At 40.6% G+C, this 17,435-nt stretch overlaps 1 protein-coding gene across 2 annotated transcripts in view; it reads right to left on the bottom strand.

Moving 5' to 3' along the window:
* Positions 1-17,435, bottom strand: part of LOC132187706 (WD-40 repeat family protein / beige-like protein) — a 51,356-nt gene that overhangs the window by 23,883 nt on the left and 10,038 nt on the right. The window contains exons 4-11 of one of the 2 annotated variants that reach the window (XM_059602110.2): positions 10,101-10,811; positions 9,075-9,209; positions 6,225-6,329; positions 5,888-6,001; positions 4,465-4,541; positions 2,422-2,503; positions 1,506-1,838; positions 504-1,069 (exon numbers count right to left, since the gene is read on the bottom strand). In XM_059602110.2, coding sequence (XP_059458093.2) covers positions 504-1,069; positions 1,506-1,838; positions 2,422-2,503; positions 4,465-4,541; positions 5,888-6,001; positions 6,225-6,329; positions 9,075-9,209; positions 10,101-10,811 — 2,123 coding nt within the window. The remainder of the gene's footprint in view (positions 1-503; positions 1,070-1,505; positions 1,839-2,421; positions 2,504-4,464; positions 4,542-5,887; positions 6,002-6,224; positions 6,330-9,074; positions 9,210-10,100; positions 10,812-17,435) is intronic. The other variant, XM_059602111.2, reaches the window with a different exon arrangement.

Raw genomic sequence — 17,435 nt, 5'->3', positions numbered from 1 at the left:
AAAAGTTGAAATAAAATTTGGGCTTGGTCAAGGTAATCACCATGGCTAGTGGCCGCAGATCTGTCCAGCAGCCACAGCGGTGGCCACCACGCAGATCTGGCAACACCACCGATCTGTCTAACAACTTTGCGGTGACCGCCTGGCGGACGCACGCAGATCTGGCGGCCTCCACCTGTAAAGGTCAGACTAAATTTTTTTTTTTTTTTTTTATCCTCTATACCTGAAAAAATAAGCTTGTGCTTTATTGTTTGAGAAATGTTCTGTTTTTTGAAAAGCATTTTGTGGTTTGTTTTGAAAATGAGTTAGTTGTGTGGGGCACATCTAAAAACCCGTTTGGACAACTGTTGTTTAAGAGGTGTTCTCAAAATTTGAAAGTTGAGAAGGGTTTCTTAAAATTCTGCCAAACCAACACTTTGTTCTCAGACATTTCTTTTCCATAAGAAAAATCAAGAACAACTACACAAGATTCAAAGGAAACTAGGAAATAGTGTTGGTTATTTTACCTCCACAACAAAGCTGAGCGCGGTTTCCGTCCTTCTGGCATGCCTTCCTCTACAGTTACATTCCTTATAAGCATAGTGTCTTCACCATCATCTTCTTCCCTCATGGAAAGAAGCACCATCCGGAGCATGCATAAGAATGGTTGGTCACTGTCCAACAACTGGTACAGTGCTGCCATTCCTCCCATGCCAGTACCAGATCCCCCACCAATACCAAGACCACCACCAAGTCCAGATTCATCTAACAATAAAGCTTGGAGCATTGCAACAGACTTCTTTACAAGAGGAAGTTCAATCCAGTTTCCATTTGCATCTTTTTCCAAAGCAGATTTCCAAGATTCCCAGCCACTGCCACCACCACCGAAGATGGCAGTTTTGGCAGGAAGACCAACACCATACCATAATCGGCTCCTATATTTCCAACCCTCAGCTATATCCATAGCACAACTCCCATATGACACAAATGCACAGGCAACAGATTCATAGGGCTCAGCCGCTGCTGCTGCAGTAAGGCGTTCCATCACTAATGCAGGAATTTGCCCATTTCCACCAGCCATCGATGCAAGGACCTGATTGATGTATTAAAACGAGTAAGATTTATGAATCCAAAAATTACCATCATGATATATATGAGAACATGACAGCATGAGAAGAAAATAGGCTATAAAATTCAAACTGAAATACAATAGCCAGCTCAAGAAAAGCAGAGTGAATAAAACCCGGATAACAAATGATGACATTCAGAAACTAAGCATAAAGAAGAAGAATGTTTGTGCTGCTAAGAGTCAGGCACCCAGGTTGACATGTCAATAACACATTGATATATAAATAAATAACACATACATAAATAAAATATAAAAGAATCATAAAAGAGTTCTACGGATAGCTTACTATGTGAAATACATTACTAAACCTGTAAGAATCATCCATAAAAATAAATAAATCTCATAGTGTGCACACATGGCTGTATATGTGAGATATGGTGTAGGGTTAAGCTATACATACATCAAGAGGGAGTCCCCCAGTATCACTCGATGATAATCTACGATCACCCAGAGCTTCTAATGATTCTCTGCCAGCTGTAGTTGATGAATTTGAGCGGTTATTCAAAGGAGACACACGAGAGAGGGGAGATGCAGAACCATCTGTAGTACGGGAAGCCCAGGAGAGTTTGCTCTGTAACCGTAAATGATCCTCAACAAGCATTAGTATAACAATTGCATTCTCAACCAGAGCCACAGAAAGCTGAGCAGCATTCTCTGCTTCTGCTCTAGAATCTCTTGGTGATAACCCCTCAGCCGCAACACCAGCAGCAGCTGCAGCAATAACTTGAGTCTGCTGCAAAAGAATGGCTGGATGTAGACATTATTGCAGATTTCCGCTTCTATTAAACTAGAAACCATTAAAATCAGAATAGCTTTTATTATTCCTATGTTTAAGAACTTTAAGAGAGATAATTAGCTCCTCACATGTAGATCCAATACGTGATGGAATGAGAAAAAAGAAGAGCGGAGGTATAATGATAAATAATATACTATTCCTCATTCATGATTAATATTTAAATAGTTTGAGGGAGGACATTTGATTATAGCCATGTTCTATAAAAGTGTTCAATGGTTAGCTTGGCAAAAGAAAAATGGAATTTATATTAGAAAATCTTCCAAAATATTAAGGATAATACTAGACATCCCAACACTTTTTCCCAAATGATCTGATCCATTCAATAAATAAATAAATTTATATATTTTTTTTTCTTAAATGAATGTGGGGTCCAGATCATTTGGGAAAGAGAATTTGGAAAAAAGTGTTAGAATGCCTAGCAGCCCTCAAATATTAATAAAATATTAAAAAAAGGCCAAATACCTGACATAATGTCTCTAACAAACAAGGGAAACTTGAAACATTTACAAACAAAAATTACCTGAACCTGCAATTCTCTTGCAGCAAAGTCAAGCAAGCCACCCAAGAGCCTTCTTTTGAATATAGGCAACGATTCTTCGCGTCTTCAAAAGTTGAGGAAGATGAACCAAATAAGGCGATTATAAATGGCAAGAGTTTCAAGATGAAAAAAAAAAATAGTTATTGTTGCAGATATTTTTCAAATCAGAATACATATGCATACATATTAGCTTTTGTGAAATTCATTTCCATGTTCTACAAAATTTTCTCCAGACAACTAGAAAAGGGTAACATTTTGCACAAACCACGAGACGATCTGAGTCGGACAAACCTAATCAAAGGCAATTCTAAACAGCAAAAACACATTTCAAAAGAGACTTTAACTGACCATGAAAAGGCATAGAATTATCTAAATAGTCTGCTAATCATAAATTTCCAAATATTATCAAGAATGACAGATCTAAGAGCCCGTATCCTCCTATTTTTCTACTAAATCAGCTCTGCAATGCCATTTTAGCCATATTGTTGCGTCTCAAACTAGCACCCAAGTAAGACACCAATTCGCATGTCTGAATTTTTTTTTTTTTTTTTAAAGAAAAATAATAGGTAAAGAGCCATGGTGAGAATAAGCAAGTGATTTCAACACATCCCTTCGGTAAGTTTACATCCAGCAGGGGACTTCGACAAGGCAATCCCCTCTCTCCCTTCGGTTTCATACTTGGTGCCAAAATTCTATACCGACTCTTCCTCTGGAAAGAACGCCAGAAAATCTCAAAGGAATCAAAATAACTCGTAACTCACCTGCCATATCCCATCTTCTCTTTGCTGACAACCCTATCATATTTGGCCGAGTCAACTCCAGCAAGGCTACCTCCTTTAGGACCAGTCTTGAACACTATGCCTAGCGCTCCGGCCAAAAAAATCAATGTCCGCAAATCCTCCATCTTCTTCAGCACAAACACCAAACCGAAGATGATCCATCAGGTACAGGATATCCTCCATCAGAATCGGCTCTCATCTAAAGCTAAACAACTTGGCCTACCTGTTTTCATCTCTCGATCCAAGAAACAAGCTTTTGAAGATCTTCTCACATCAGTTCAGCAACACATCAAGGGCTGAAAAGCCAAGTTGCTCTCCCATGCTAGCCACTCCATTCATCAAGTCCGTTGTCGCCAGTGCCACTCTCCCTTCCTATACCATGAATTCCTTTCTTCTCCCCAAAACTGTCTACAAGTCCTGGGAGTCCTGTTCAAAAACTTTTGGTGGGGTTTCAACACAGAAATCAAAAAACCTCACCCTTAAATCTTGGAAGTCCATCTGTCAACCGACCACTCAAGGCAGCCTTTGGCCTGTGTCTCATGTGGGACAATAATAGAGCCCTTATCTCCAAGCTTGCTTGGCAGGTTCAATCTAACGCAGATTGCCTTTGGGTGCGCCTTCTCAAATCTAAATATCTAAGATCCACAACCTTCCTTCAAGCTCAAGCCTCCCACTCGAGTCACAGTCATGATATGAATAAGAAACTATTTAGAAGAAGGGAGAGAGTAGCTAGGCACAAAGGCTCATGGTCCTTTATCTATCTCCTATTTTTATAGGGTGCAACACATGATCCACTCAAATTCAAAAATTCAATTCATACACCGGGCCAGTCACGCTAATGATTAAAAAGAAGTAGGACATGTGAATAGATAAACTATTCCACATAAAAAGCACACAACCTGTGTGTGTGTTTGTGTGCATATGAAATATTATTTTTTCTATAATTATTGAATAAATGATATTAAAAGAAAAACCAAATCGTTTTCACAACAAATAGGGATGGCAATATAGCAGGTCAGCTAAATCCAACCCTACTTGAGGGAAAAAAAAATTTCACAGCAGACCTATCAAAAACCTGATTGGTACAAAGAAACAACAGCACAGTAACACTAAGGTAAAGAAAGCCAACTGCAAATCATTTATTTTCAAAAATAACCAGGGGCAATTTGCAGAACAGTCCAAAGATATATAATTTATTTTTTAATGAATAGAAAGGAATAATAAGTCCACAGATATATAATAGTACCTGATCCGCTGGTCTCCCGTGCTAGATCCACCCACAATAGAAAGCCATTCTGCACAATGAATTGTAGCTTCAATATCCTGTAAAAAGGAAGTAATAACCAAACTATATAAATGAAACTGACATTTTTAGAGATTAAGGAAGCAAATTTAATCAAGATCAAACGATGTCCAACATAAGTAAGGGAAAAATAGACACAACTTCCGGCATTCATTTGTAAGTTCTGTGTGCATATGTATATCCAATCACACACGCTTTGTATCGACAAGTTAAGATTTTACAGGTAGGATCAACACTATTTTAAGATTCTGAATGCCAGTTGTTAAACCTAGGCACAACAGTCCGTAAGCCAAACAACTAGCTCACCCTCAACAAGCAAAGGCCATTGAGCTTAATTGGATAACTCAGCCTCCACATCAAAAATATCTTAACTTCCATTATTTTTAGAACTTAGGATTTTTTTTTCTACTTCCATTTCATTATATTTTCACATTACTTATTTTTATAGATTCTACTTTGACATTACTTTACTTTAAAATAAACTAGCAAGTTGATTCAGCAAGATTGGTCATGTGTTTCAAAAGGCAGCTTTCCAGAGAAACCAAATTACCCCAGCTTTAACATGCTCATAGATAGAATACCGAAACCCTATAAGACATACAAACTTTACTCTTCCCAGCTTCATCAACTAATCAAAACAGAACAACTGTAGGGTGATAGGTGGGATTGCATGAGTTAGTGCCTGTGAGTGCAAAGTATTTCATTTTACAGCACTAGTTAGAAACAGACTGATACAGGATATCCTTCAGCAGTAACTGATAATTACAAAACAACAAAAACCAAACAAGCAAGTGGTCCTGCATTCATGCACATACCAGGAACACATACACATGCACTTTTCTTTTTTCCTGCGAAGGCATGCCAATCAATGACACGTTTATGGGGGAGAAAAGATCCCACAATTACTGGAGGACTGTGCAAGATATAAAAACTGTCCACCCATATGCGTATTGTGTAGGTCCCCCAGCACGGACAATCCAGATACAAGCAGTCCCAACAATTATTTGAAAGGGCATATCATACAATTCGTTGACCTCTATGCATCACATTAATTTGAACCACAACTTTCAGTTAAATTTGAGACTTTTGTTGACTTGCACAAACTTCCAATATTTAAAAGAAATACCCGTATTTCAAATCAACTTCCACCAAGGTTTAACTTTAATTTAACTTGATAGCTAAAACTTGGCTCCAAGGCAGGCATTCAGTCAAATGCAACGAATAAAATGATATGTTCAACAAACCATTGCACAAAAAGACATGGTATCAACATCGATATGATAATACACAACAGACTTATAAGGATATACAGGAGTCCACTGAAATTCCACAGGGGCAATAAGGGTCAAAGATTAGATGAATTAACCTTCCATCCATCCTTGTGGCGCATTGAGTGCTCTAACATGATAATCAGGAAGCTATGTATGAGGTCCTCTATGTCTCCAAAGCTTGTAGAATTAGAGTTTTTGCTTGCACCCATCTGTAAAAACAATAAAGTTAAAATCTTCAATAAAAGGATTATTGCATATTGGCACATACTGAACAAACAAGATCACACATCACCACAAAAGACTAATACTTTCTTGCCTGAACAAGATGTCACATTTCACGGTTTATCTGTATGACTGAAAATACATTATAAAAAATAAAATAAAATAAAATAAAATAAGAGAGGAGAGAGTCCATCAGTCCACTGGCATCACCTCATAGTTAGAGATAAGAATTTCCAGAATCCATTCAGGCCATTCCTCCATTTTTGTCAGACTGCTTCTATTTTCTGGATGACTGCAAGCCAAAAACAGAAGATCCTGAAATCATATAGAGAGGACCAGCTCAGAACTAAACCAGAAGATCAAGAACCAAAATCAGGAAAACCAAAAATGTGAAGAACAAAAGCAAGACATTGAAGCAACTAATGCAACTTGTTGCAACAGTATAACAAATGCAAGCATTTAACTAACTTCCATGAAAAATGTAAACATATATATGCACGTATATTCACATTATATATATCGTGTTGCCTGAAGGCCGCGAAGGACGGGGATGGAGCAGATTCGCTAGGGAACTGAGCAAAGTGAAGGCTTTTTCTGAAGCCACGATTGGGCTCCCCTCCGGCTCTGGTTTTGTTATTGGGTGCTCCACGCCACATGCAGTGGTGGGCGAGGTTGCAGTCCACCATGTGCGTGTGCTGGATTTGATTCAGATGGAAGCATGTAGAGACATCGAAGCCGGGAGAATGGCGGTGAATTGTTTCGAGTTGGGGAGGCAGCCTCCTAGGTCACTGGCGGTGGCGGCGGCTACTGAGTCTTTGGAATTCGAAAAAGAAGAAGTGTGATTTCAGCAATCATGGGTTGAAGAGGCTTTTAGGGCAAGTTCATTTTGAGCTGGACCGGGTCCTTGCTGGGTTAGCTTTGAAGCCCATTCGTAGGAGAAATAGGGTTGGGATTTTGGGCCTGTCTAGGTCCATGTACATTCGGAAGAAGAGGGTAATTGGGTCGGTGAGGGTTATCGGGTCAAATCGTGTTTTCAAGTCAGTACGGGTTTCTGGGTCGAATCTTGTTCCCGGATCGGATCCTATTTCCAGATCTGGTTCCGCTTCCAGTTCTTTTCCTCTATCTTCGGCCCCGATTCCGGCGAGACCTGGTTCGCCGATAGGGTTGGATGGATTTGCTCCAGTTCTGCGCTCTTCCGTCTATTTTGGTTCGCCGGAGATTCTTCCTAGCTGTCCGTTGGATACTCACAGGCCGGAGATCCTTCCGGTGATCCCCAATTCACCTGAGATTCTTCCTGTGTTGGCTCCGACACCGCTTTCTCCTGTGGACGTTGGATTGGATAAGGCGTTGGTGGGAGATGGGTTATCTCATCAAGGGTGCGCACTGGGATATGGTTCTTCTTTGGAGGCCGCGTTGTTGCTGTAGACTGTACAAGTCCGGCATTCTACTTCGGTATGTACTTTGTCCAGGGTTGGGGATCTTTTTGTTTCTCTTGCTGCTTCGGTGGTCTTTGTTTCCGCGAAAGGGTTGCTCCGAAGGGGGTTCTTAGGGTCTAGACTCGCTTCTCCTACTTTGCCTATGGTGAAGGAGGCATCTTCTGCGGTTGTAGACATGCAGGTCTGTTCTACAGTAATGTCTACTCCTTCCTATGGGGCGGCTTCCTCTGCTTCTAAGCCTCAATTGGGGTATGCCCGGAGAGTGAAGGAGAAGGTAGCTAAACAACTGCATAAGAACAAGGAGTTGCTGGCCGAAGTTGTGGCAGCTACTTCGAAGAAGGGGGCGGAGGGCTATTCCGAGGTGGTGCTTGATGAGGCGAAGTTCGCTCCCTTTGTGGGGTTGGCGTGTAGAGGTGACGAGAAAAGGCTTTTGAATCTTTTTTCGAAGGTTGAAGCGGAACGAGAGCCCATAAAGGTTAAGGGAAAGAGGGAGCTCAAGAATTTGAAGTGCTCCATCAATTTTGAGGCTAGAGGTCGGAGACTTTCTTCGGAGAAATGCTAGCGCCAACGGGGTTGTTTTGGGACTGCAAATGATTTCTCTTTTCCTCCTAAGGTGCAGTAGGGGTTTTGGGTTTTTTAGGGCTAGTGCTGAGTTATTGTGGGCTTTTGTTTTGGGTTCTCTTTTAGGGTTTTCTGTTTGGCTGCGGCTTCTTGTTGGGTTTTTTGAGTTGGGTCATCTTGGGTTGTGTTGGGCTACCTCTGTATACTTTCTTGTGTACTTAAAGGCGCTTTGTGCTTTTTTTTTATATATATACAACATTAATTATCAAATATATATATATATATATATATATATATATATATATGTGTGTGTGTGTGTGTGTGTGTGTGCACGCATTGGACAGTATAACAATTGACAACACACTATATACTCCCACCAACACTTGGCTGGAAGCAAATATATATGCAAATTACATTTGGAAGAGCTCTAGATAAAGAAAGATTGAATTAAAATAAAATACACTAGTATTTTGGCATACCATTTTTTTTATAATTAATTGAGATATCATTAAAAACATAAGGCGTCCTCATGTACAAAAGAAGCATACAAGAGAAGCTACCTAGATAGTAGGGGCAAAAAGAACAAGAAAATCATGAAAACTATCACTAAAGGAGAAACATAAGCAGCTGTTAGTTAATAAAAAAAAGGCCTCAGACTAATGATGCAGTAAAATAGAGAATACGTCCTCTGTCAAACTCTTTAACAATGACGAGCCACTAAATAATGTGTGTTAATATTAAACCATCCTGTAATCCCTTCTGAATTCTTAATATATTTAAGTAAATTTTTTGATAAGTTTTTTGTTTCTATTTTCAAGTAAATTGAAAAACAAATAATCTCAAATATGATTGAGATCTATTCACCTCCCTTAAATATTAAAATCTGAAAAGAGACTGATTCTCACTCTGTTAACAGATATCAAAGATGAAAGCCACAAGTAATTGATTTCATGCAGATTGAAATGCAATACAATCTGCAAGCAGAACTCACACAACTATTCATTCAAGAAATTTACATAAAATGAATTCATGTGTTGAAGCATGAGAAACATGAAAATAATACCTGTAGAGCTCGACTTTGCAAGCTCCTAGATGCATATGGAAGTGAACGCAAAAGAACCAACAAAAGTTGCGAATGTTCAAAGCGATGACCAGAATCATAAAAGTTCAGCACATCATCAGTCGAAGAAGCATTTATCTGAAACAAATGCAGGAAAATTTGATCAGATTCTTGCTTTCAAAGTATATGTTTATAACGCTTACAAGATATCAACTGAAACAAGCATAGCTCATAAAAAGTGAGCTTTTAAGGAGTGTTTTAAGGGAACTTCAAAAGAACTTCAATTGAGGATACTTAAATAGTGTGGATTGAATCTTAAGAGATTGCATTTTGAACACAACTATCCCTTGCAAATTTGAAGGTCCTTAAAAAAGAAGAGTGAAAGAATTGCATCTGTAAATCAAGCATCCGTTCAAAAACCAATCCACACAAACAAGCAAAACAATGACCTCACAACAAGAAGCAACTTAAAGATTTATTTACAATAATCCACAAAACCGTGAAGGCTAATACAGCAGCCTATAATATAAGAAGATACAAAATTTTAAAAATGTAATATCTTGTAGATAATTTTAGTACTTAAAAGTAAAAAAAAAAAAAAAAAAAATTATCTTGAGATAAATGGCACCATAAGGGTGCAGCAGAGACTCAAGATGCAGACATTAACTTCATCAAAAGCCTCAATTTTCAACAGAGTGGACCAAATAATGGAAATTGAAACAGCTTGAGACCTTTCATTGTAAAATGAATAATAATTTCTGTATATAGAATATCACATATCCATTCCTACCAACACACACACAACATATCCATTCAGTCTGACATACATACATACAAATGGGTGTATTTATATGCCAAAAACATGCACAAAAAAAAAATCTCCCATGCTAGGTCATGAGGTTTTACCAAATAAAACAATAGGAAGAGAATTGCAGATTTGGATTTTGCATGGACCATGAGTACCAGTGATAAACTGATGATCAAATATGTAATAGTCAATATGGGAGACATGACAAGCTAAAGCCATACCGAAGCCCCAAGTAAAGCTGTGTATAAATTGCCAGTCATGAGCCGATTCGGTGCTGCTTGGAAAGCCTTCTGCAAAGCATAAAGTAGAAGAGAAACTTTATCATCAAACATAGTACCACCTCCGTCATGCAGCCCACTACCGAAAATGTTGCTTGTCATATCCGAAGAAGCACCTGAACCAACTTTCAAATGCCCCGATGCTACTAAAGCACCTAAGAGCCCTATGATCCCAACAACAATCCCATCACTTTTGTCACTGTTGTAAACATTATTTCTCGCATTGTCAGCACTAATCGATAGATTTATACCACCCAAGTTCTTAATTAAAGGATTCTCAGAAGCAGATGCTATCCTTTCGATTTTCACACTGGGGGAAAAGGCAACAGGACTGGTACCACTTTCAAGAGGATGAGAATCAAAATCTTTCTCATGCGAAACAGATTCTTTTTCCTCCACAGATGCCACATCATCACAACTTCTCTCAGGAACTCCACTACCACAATCTACTTCAGGTATCTGCACTGACAAATTTTCATCACTCTCAGTCACAATTTCAGGAACACTATAGTCACCGGCTTTAGCTTCCCGTTGCAGCAGAACAAGAAGTGTCTCTATCCCACCACATGCTAGGAATGCCTCTGCAAACATTTGAGCTCTAGATGTATTCGGCTGTACTACCAACCGATAAATCAGATGCAACACCCTTGCAACCTGAATAATAAGAAAATAGTTCATACAAAATCCCCTTGAATATCAACATGAACCATAAACACTTCATGTCCATGATAACAAAGAGGGGATAGTTTGCTATTTATCACTGCCTAATTCTGAAGAGACAAAAACAACAAAACACAAAGTTCATGGAGAACCACAACCATGAAAAAGTAAAAGGCTATGTTTGTTAAAATTTTTGTTTTCTATCTTCTGTTTTCTGTTCTCAAAACAAAAACATTAACAAACAATCCAAAACACCAAAAAACAGTTTTCACTTTTATGTCACATTAGAACACTATTTCAAACCAAAAACAAAAAACAACACCTAAAACACATTAACCCAAACTCTTTATATGAATATAATCAGAATCTTCACTCCCTCAAAAAATTATGGGTATGCTTGATAATGGTTATGATAAAATGTTTTTTTGGGTTGGGTTTGAAAAATTGTTTTGATGTGGTATAAAGGTGAGAAGAGTTTGTTGGTGGGTCCACATTTGAGAAAATGTTTTCGGTGGGGTTCACTTAAGAAAATTAATTGGTTGTGTTTTCAAAGAAACAGGTATTAAGAATGCTTATTTTAAGAAAACACAAGCAGGTGTAGAGTTGGCTACTTGTAAAAAATTAAAAAACAAAAGAGTGGTTGTATAGCCACCCTCAACGGAAGAGAGGGGTGGCCGCACGGCCGCTCCTATCTGGTCAAGGTGCACCCCGAACTAGTCGAGGTGCCCGTGGGACCACCCCAACTAGCCAAGGTAACCGCAAGACCACCCCAATTGTGGCCAACCTTGGCCTGTTGTGGTACGGCCATCTCTGACCTGTTGGGATGTCATGCAGTAACTCCTCTCCTCTATTAGAAGCGGTTGCAACCACCTCTCTCTAATCTTTTTTTTTTTTTAATTTTTTTTTAAAACTAATAAGTTATCTCCTACACATGAAAAATCAAGCACCTGTTCTCTCAACATATTCCTAGGTGTAAAAAGTTTTCTAAAAAAGTGTTTTGTGTTTTGTGCTTTGAGTAGTTTGTTAATGTCACCAAGTTCTCAACAGACAGACAGTTTAGCACTATGACACCATAGCCCTGTTTGGATTTTCTACTAGAACTATTTTCCTGTGGCTTTGTTTGGATTTTCTTCTAGAACTATGAAAATAAACATAAAGATAGTGGGTTTCCGGTCTTTCTAATGTTCACATAACTTCTTCTATACCTTGACAATGGAAAAAAAAATCATTGCGCTCTCTAAATCCAATCTTTATTTTCGCCAACAAATAGGACACTTTCTAGTTTGACTTGGTGTTCTGGCCAACCAACTCAGAAGCATAACTTCCAATATTTGGACTAAATAATGCTTTTCAATGTTAAGTAGGACAAATAGCTACCATATAGAACAATTGGGCTGAGAACTGCTACATTTACTTAAAGTGACAACTCATGCAACAGTGAAGAAGGAATATTACTTGATGGAAAACTACAAAAGTACCTTCATTTGATTCTCAAATTTGAAGATGAAAAAATTAAGATGCAATCAGGCAGCAAAGGAGACAAGACTAAAAAAGATTTAACAAATTACTTTTAGCTATCAAAATCACTATTTTTCATCTCAATTAATCAAGTTACTACTTTGGCTTAAAACTCATTCGTTTTTTTTTTTATAAGTAATGAATATATATAAAAAGAGCGCAGAGGGGCGCAACCCATATACACGGGAAGTATAAATAGAGAGCGCCTAGGAAGGGGAGAAATGAAAAAGAAAATCAGAGAAACTAATCACTAAAGGAGCTAGCCAAGCGGCCGTCCAAGAGTAAAGAGTAAAGAGAAAGAAATGAGTCAATTCCTCTATGGTCCTAGTGGAATTTTCAAAACATCTAGCATTTCTTTCATTCCAAATACACCACATAAGACACAGAGGTATCATCTTCCACACAACCGCGCTTCGAGAACGTCCTCCCGACCACCAACTAGCAAACAAGGCCCTCACCCTGCAAGGCATGACCCAATGCAACCCAAAACGCTGAAAAATCATGTGCCAAAGAGCACTTGCGAGCTCACAATGGAGAAGCAGGTGATCAACTGACTCTCCGGTCTTCTTGCACATACAACACCACTCCGTAACCACTATGTTCCTCTTACGCAGCGTATCATGAGTCAAAATTTTGCCTAAGGCCGCAGTCCATCCGAAAAAAGCCACCCGTTGAGGCGCCTTAGTACGCCAGATGCTCTTCCAAGGAAACTCCTCTTGATTAGAAATGGACAAGGCCTTATAGAACGACTTAACCTCGAACTTGCCCTTCTTGGACGAAGACCAGCAAATACGATCTACACTGCCTAGGGAGACCTTGCAAGAATACAACCGATCAAAAAAAGGAGAAATCAAATCCATCTCCCAATCTTGGACCGATCGAACAAAAATGACATTCCACTCAACAACCCCATTTCTCCCAATAAAATTATCCTTCACCCAAGCTTTTTTGTGCCTGGCGATACTGTATAAGGACGGAAAAGCTTGCTTCAAAGAATTGTCCCCACACCAAATATCATGCCAGAATTTGACTTTCGAACCCTCCCCCACCTCAAAACGAATACCTTTGGCAAAGAAATTCCACCCTTTACGAATATGCTTCCATAGACTCACACCATGAGAGCCCAAGACCTCCTTCGTGCACCACCCACCTTCTTGATCTCCATACTTAGCTTTGATCAAATTACACCATAGAGCCCCGTTCTCATTTGCGTATCTCCAAAGCCATTTCCCCAAAAGAGCTTGGTTAAACTGGTACATCTTCCGAATGCCAAGACCACCATATCGAAGAGGGCTGCAAACTTGGTTCCAACTTACAAGATGCAACTTGGGCTCATCCCCCATACCTCCCCACAAGAAATCTCTTTGGACTTTCTCGATCCTTTTAGCTACACTAGCAGGAATCGGAAACAAAGACAAAAAGTAAGTCGGAAGATTAGCCAAAGTGCTCTTGATGAAGGTTAAACGACCTCCTTTAGAAAGATACATTCTCTTCCAACCTGCCATCTGACGCTCCATCTTTTCAATCACTTCATTCCACATAGCCGTATCCTTGAACGATGCCCCAAGAGGGAGACCCAAATACTTCATAGGCAAATCAGCAACATTACACCCAAGGATGTTAGCTAAGCCCCCGATGTTCTCCACCTCACCAATGGCCACAATCTTTGACTTTCCAAGATTCACTCTCAAACCCGAAACAGCTTCAAAACATAAGAGGATGAGACGAACATACCGGATTTGCTCGATAGAATCTTCACAAAAAATCAGTGTCATCCGCAAATAAGGAATGAGAGACCATCAACTCCGACAAGACCCTATTACCCACCGAGAACCCAGTCAAAAGGCCTTGATCAACCGTCGCATTCACCATCTTACTCAACGCCTCCATAACAAGCACAAACAATAACGGAGAGAGAGGATCACCTTGCGGATTCCCCTCGAACTGCTAAAGAACCCTTCCGGAGAACCATTCACAAGAACGGAGAATCTTACCGTCTTAATACACCACTCTATCCAAGCCCTCCACCTCCCACCAAACCCACATCTATGCAGCAAGTACAAAACAAAATCCCAATTTACATGGTCGTAGGCCTTTTCCAAATCCAATTTACAAAGAACACCCGGCACCCCTGATTTCAAGCGACTATCTACACATTCATTTGCAATAAGAACGGAATCTAGGATTTGCCGACCCCTAATAAAAGCATTTTGAGAATAGGAAATGACCTTACCCAAGACAGTTCTCAATCTATTAGCAAGAACCTTAGACACAATTTTATACACTCCTCCCACCAAGCTAATGGGCCGAAAGTCCTTCATCTCCACCGCATCTGCCTTTTTCGGAATCAAGGAAATAAAAGTTGCATTCAAGCTCTTCACCATTTGACGTCTACGATGGAACTCTGCAAAAACCACCATAACGTCTTGTTTAATAACACCCCAGCAAGCTTGAAAAAAAGCCATGGAAAAGCCATCTGGACCCGGAGCCTTATCACCATCCATGCCTTTTACCACCTCCCAAACCTCCTTTTCCTCAAAATCTCTTTCTAACCACCGATTATCCTCCTTATCGATGGACAAAAACTGCTGGTTATCCATTCTAGGGCGCCAAGAGCTTTGTTCCGAATAAAGAGATTGGTAATACTGCACTATGTGATCTTTAACCTCAACTGGATCATCGGATAAAACGCCATTAATACGAAGCACTTCCACACGATTGTACCTTCGGTGAGAGTTAGCCATCTTGTGGAAAAAGCGAGTATTCCGATCCCCCTCCTTGAGCCACAAAGCTCTCGATTTTTGACGCCAATGAATTTCTTCACACAACAATGTATTCTCTAAATCTTTCAACTTGTCCGCCTTCCGAATTTTCTCCTCTTGATCTAAGCCTCTCGATTCTGCCAATTCATCCAACTCCTGGATACCTCCCAATAACTCTTTCTTTTTCCTCCCAATATCCCCAAAGACCTCCTCATTCCACTTTTTCAAGTCCACTTTAAGGGATTTTAATTTACTACCAAGCACAAAACTAGGCAAACCCTCAAACAAATACGACCCCCACCAAGAAGCAACCTTATCAACAAAACCCTCTGCCTTAAGCCACATATTTTCAAATTTAAAACCCTTCTTACCTCCATAAGGAGTCCTGCAGTCCAGTAATAAAGGAAAGTGATCCGAGAGCAGGCGTTGAAGTCTCCTTTGAACAACTGTTGGGTAGTGATCTTCCCAATCCGACGAAAGCAAGAACCGATCAATCCTCGACCAACTCTCATTTTCTTGGTTATTGTACCAAGTAAATTGACCCCCCATCATCGGCATATCCACCAGATTATTCTCTGAAATGAAATCCGAGAAATCCATCATGCCCGATGAATAGTAAGAAACATTGGAGCGCTCACTGGGAAAGCGTACAATGTTAAAATCTCCACCCAAACACCAAGGGACCTCCCAAACCCTCATCAAACCAGCCAATTCATCCCAAAGCGCCCCTCTCTCCACTTCCTCATTTGGCCCATACACTCCCCCAAACGCCCACACCCATCTATCCTCTACATTTTGAAACAAACAAGCCAAAGTGAAATGACCCTCACACTCCTCCTTACACTCCACTACCCTCCTATCCCACATCATTAGCATCCCTCCCGACAAACCATTAGAGCCTTTATACTTCCACCCCACATGTTGACCTCCCCAAAGACTATGAATCACCTCTCGAGAGATAGTCTCCATCTTTGTCTCAATCAAACATACTACATCTACTTTCCATTCTTTCAAAAGACCCCTAATGCGCAACCTTTTTTTGAGGGCATTCAACCCTCTCACATTCCATACTACAATATTAAGCTTCATGATCCACCAAAGCAACCCTCTCACTTTCCTCAATCTCTTCAAGGCCTTTGAGTGCAGGAACACATGCAGAAACACCTCCCAAGTCCGAATCGTACTGCTTTCTAGAGGCTTCAATGGCATTGAAAAGAGCCTCCAATTCCTCCCTTTTCCCCTCATCAGAAACTTCAATTTTTGGGCAAAAATTGAGGCAGTTTCCCACTACCCAGCTGGTTGAAATCGTGTCTGACCCTAAATCCTCCAAACCTACTGTTTCAGCAATATTATCCCCATCCATGCCTGATTCAGACCCAGACAATTTCAACTCCGATGTTTGATCCACCCTTTCTTGTCCCAAATGAAACAACGGACTCAAACTCCATTCCTCCCCCCGACAAGCCTGCTGAGCCCTCTCCCCCACGCCCAAATTAACCTTCCGGCGAGATGGACTCCCTCTCAGAAGCTTTCGTGTGGCCCAGCATGTACTCTCGCCAGCCTGGCCGGTCTCCAAAGGCTTCTCCGGCACCATCTGTTGCTGCTCCGATGACAGAAGCGTCTCCGGCACCCTCTGCGAATATTCCGGCGACGGTCCCAGAATCCCTTTCAACTGCCCAGACGTCGACGATGAAGCTTCTATCGAACCCACCCCTGTCTCGTTTCTATTCTTCGACCCAGCCTTCCTCCTCATATATGTCAAAAAAGTGAATTCCTTACCAGTGGGCTGAAGTTCCTTCACTGGGCTTGCGGGGATTTTTGGATTCTCTCCGGCCACGAAAACGCTAGCAGCCCCCGCAGAAATGCCGACAAACACCCTGGGAGTCTCTTCTGCCACTAACCCAACCCCCTCTTCCCCTCTTCGCTCCCTGCCAGCCAACAACGAACACTCCGGTGAAGGCGTAGGAACTCGCGACTCTGTCACTACCTTTCCAGAGGCCGCCGATATAGCCAGCCCAACCTTAGAATCGTGAGATGGGCTTAGACTAAAGCCCACACCTGAGCCCACGACCCCTCTTGGCTTGAACATCACCTTCTTCTTCAACTTCAGCCTGCTGGTGGTCTTTTTAGATTTTCCTCCCGGCCCAACCTTCTCCTTCTCTTTCCATACAGCCTTCCCCTGATCTACAACTTCCTTCTCTTCCAGCCCAAGCCCACTAAGCTTCATCTGATTAATCACCCTGTCAATCTTATACATCCCCACGTCACATTCTCTCTTCAGAACTCTCAACGTCTCCTTCACGTTGAGGAGCTCAATACCTACCTCAGAGTAGGTCTG

This window comes from Corylus avellana, chromosome 6 (genome assembly GCF_965113065.1).
Source record: "Corylus avellana chromosome 6, dhCorAvel1.hap1.2, whole genome shotgun sequence".
NCBI lineage: Eukaryota > Viridiplantae > Streptophyta > Magnoliopsida > Fagales > Betulaceae > Corylus > Corylus avellana.
The sequence above is the reverse complement of the archived record's forward strand: the minus strand, read 5'-3'. Positions and strand labels throughout refer to the sequence as shown.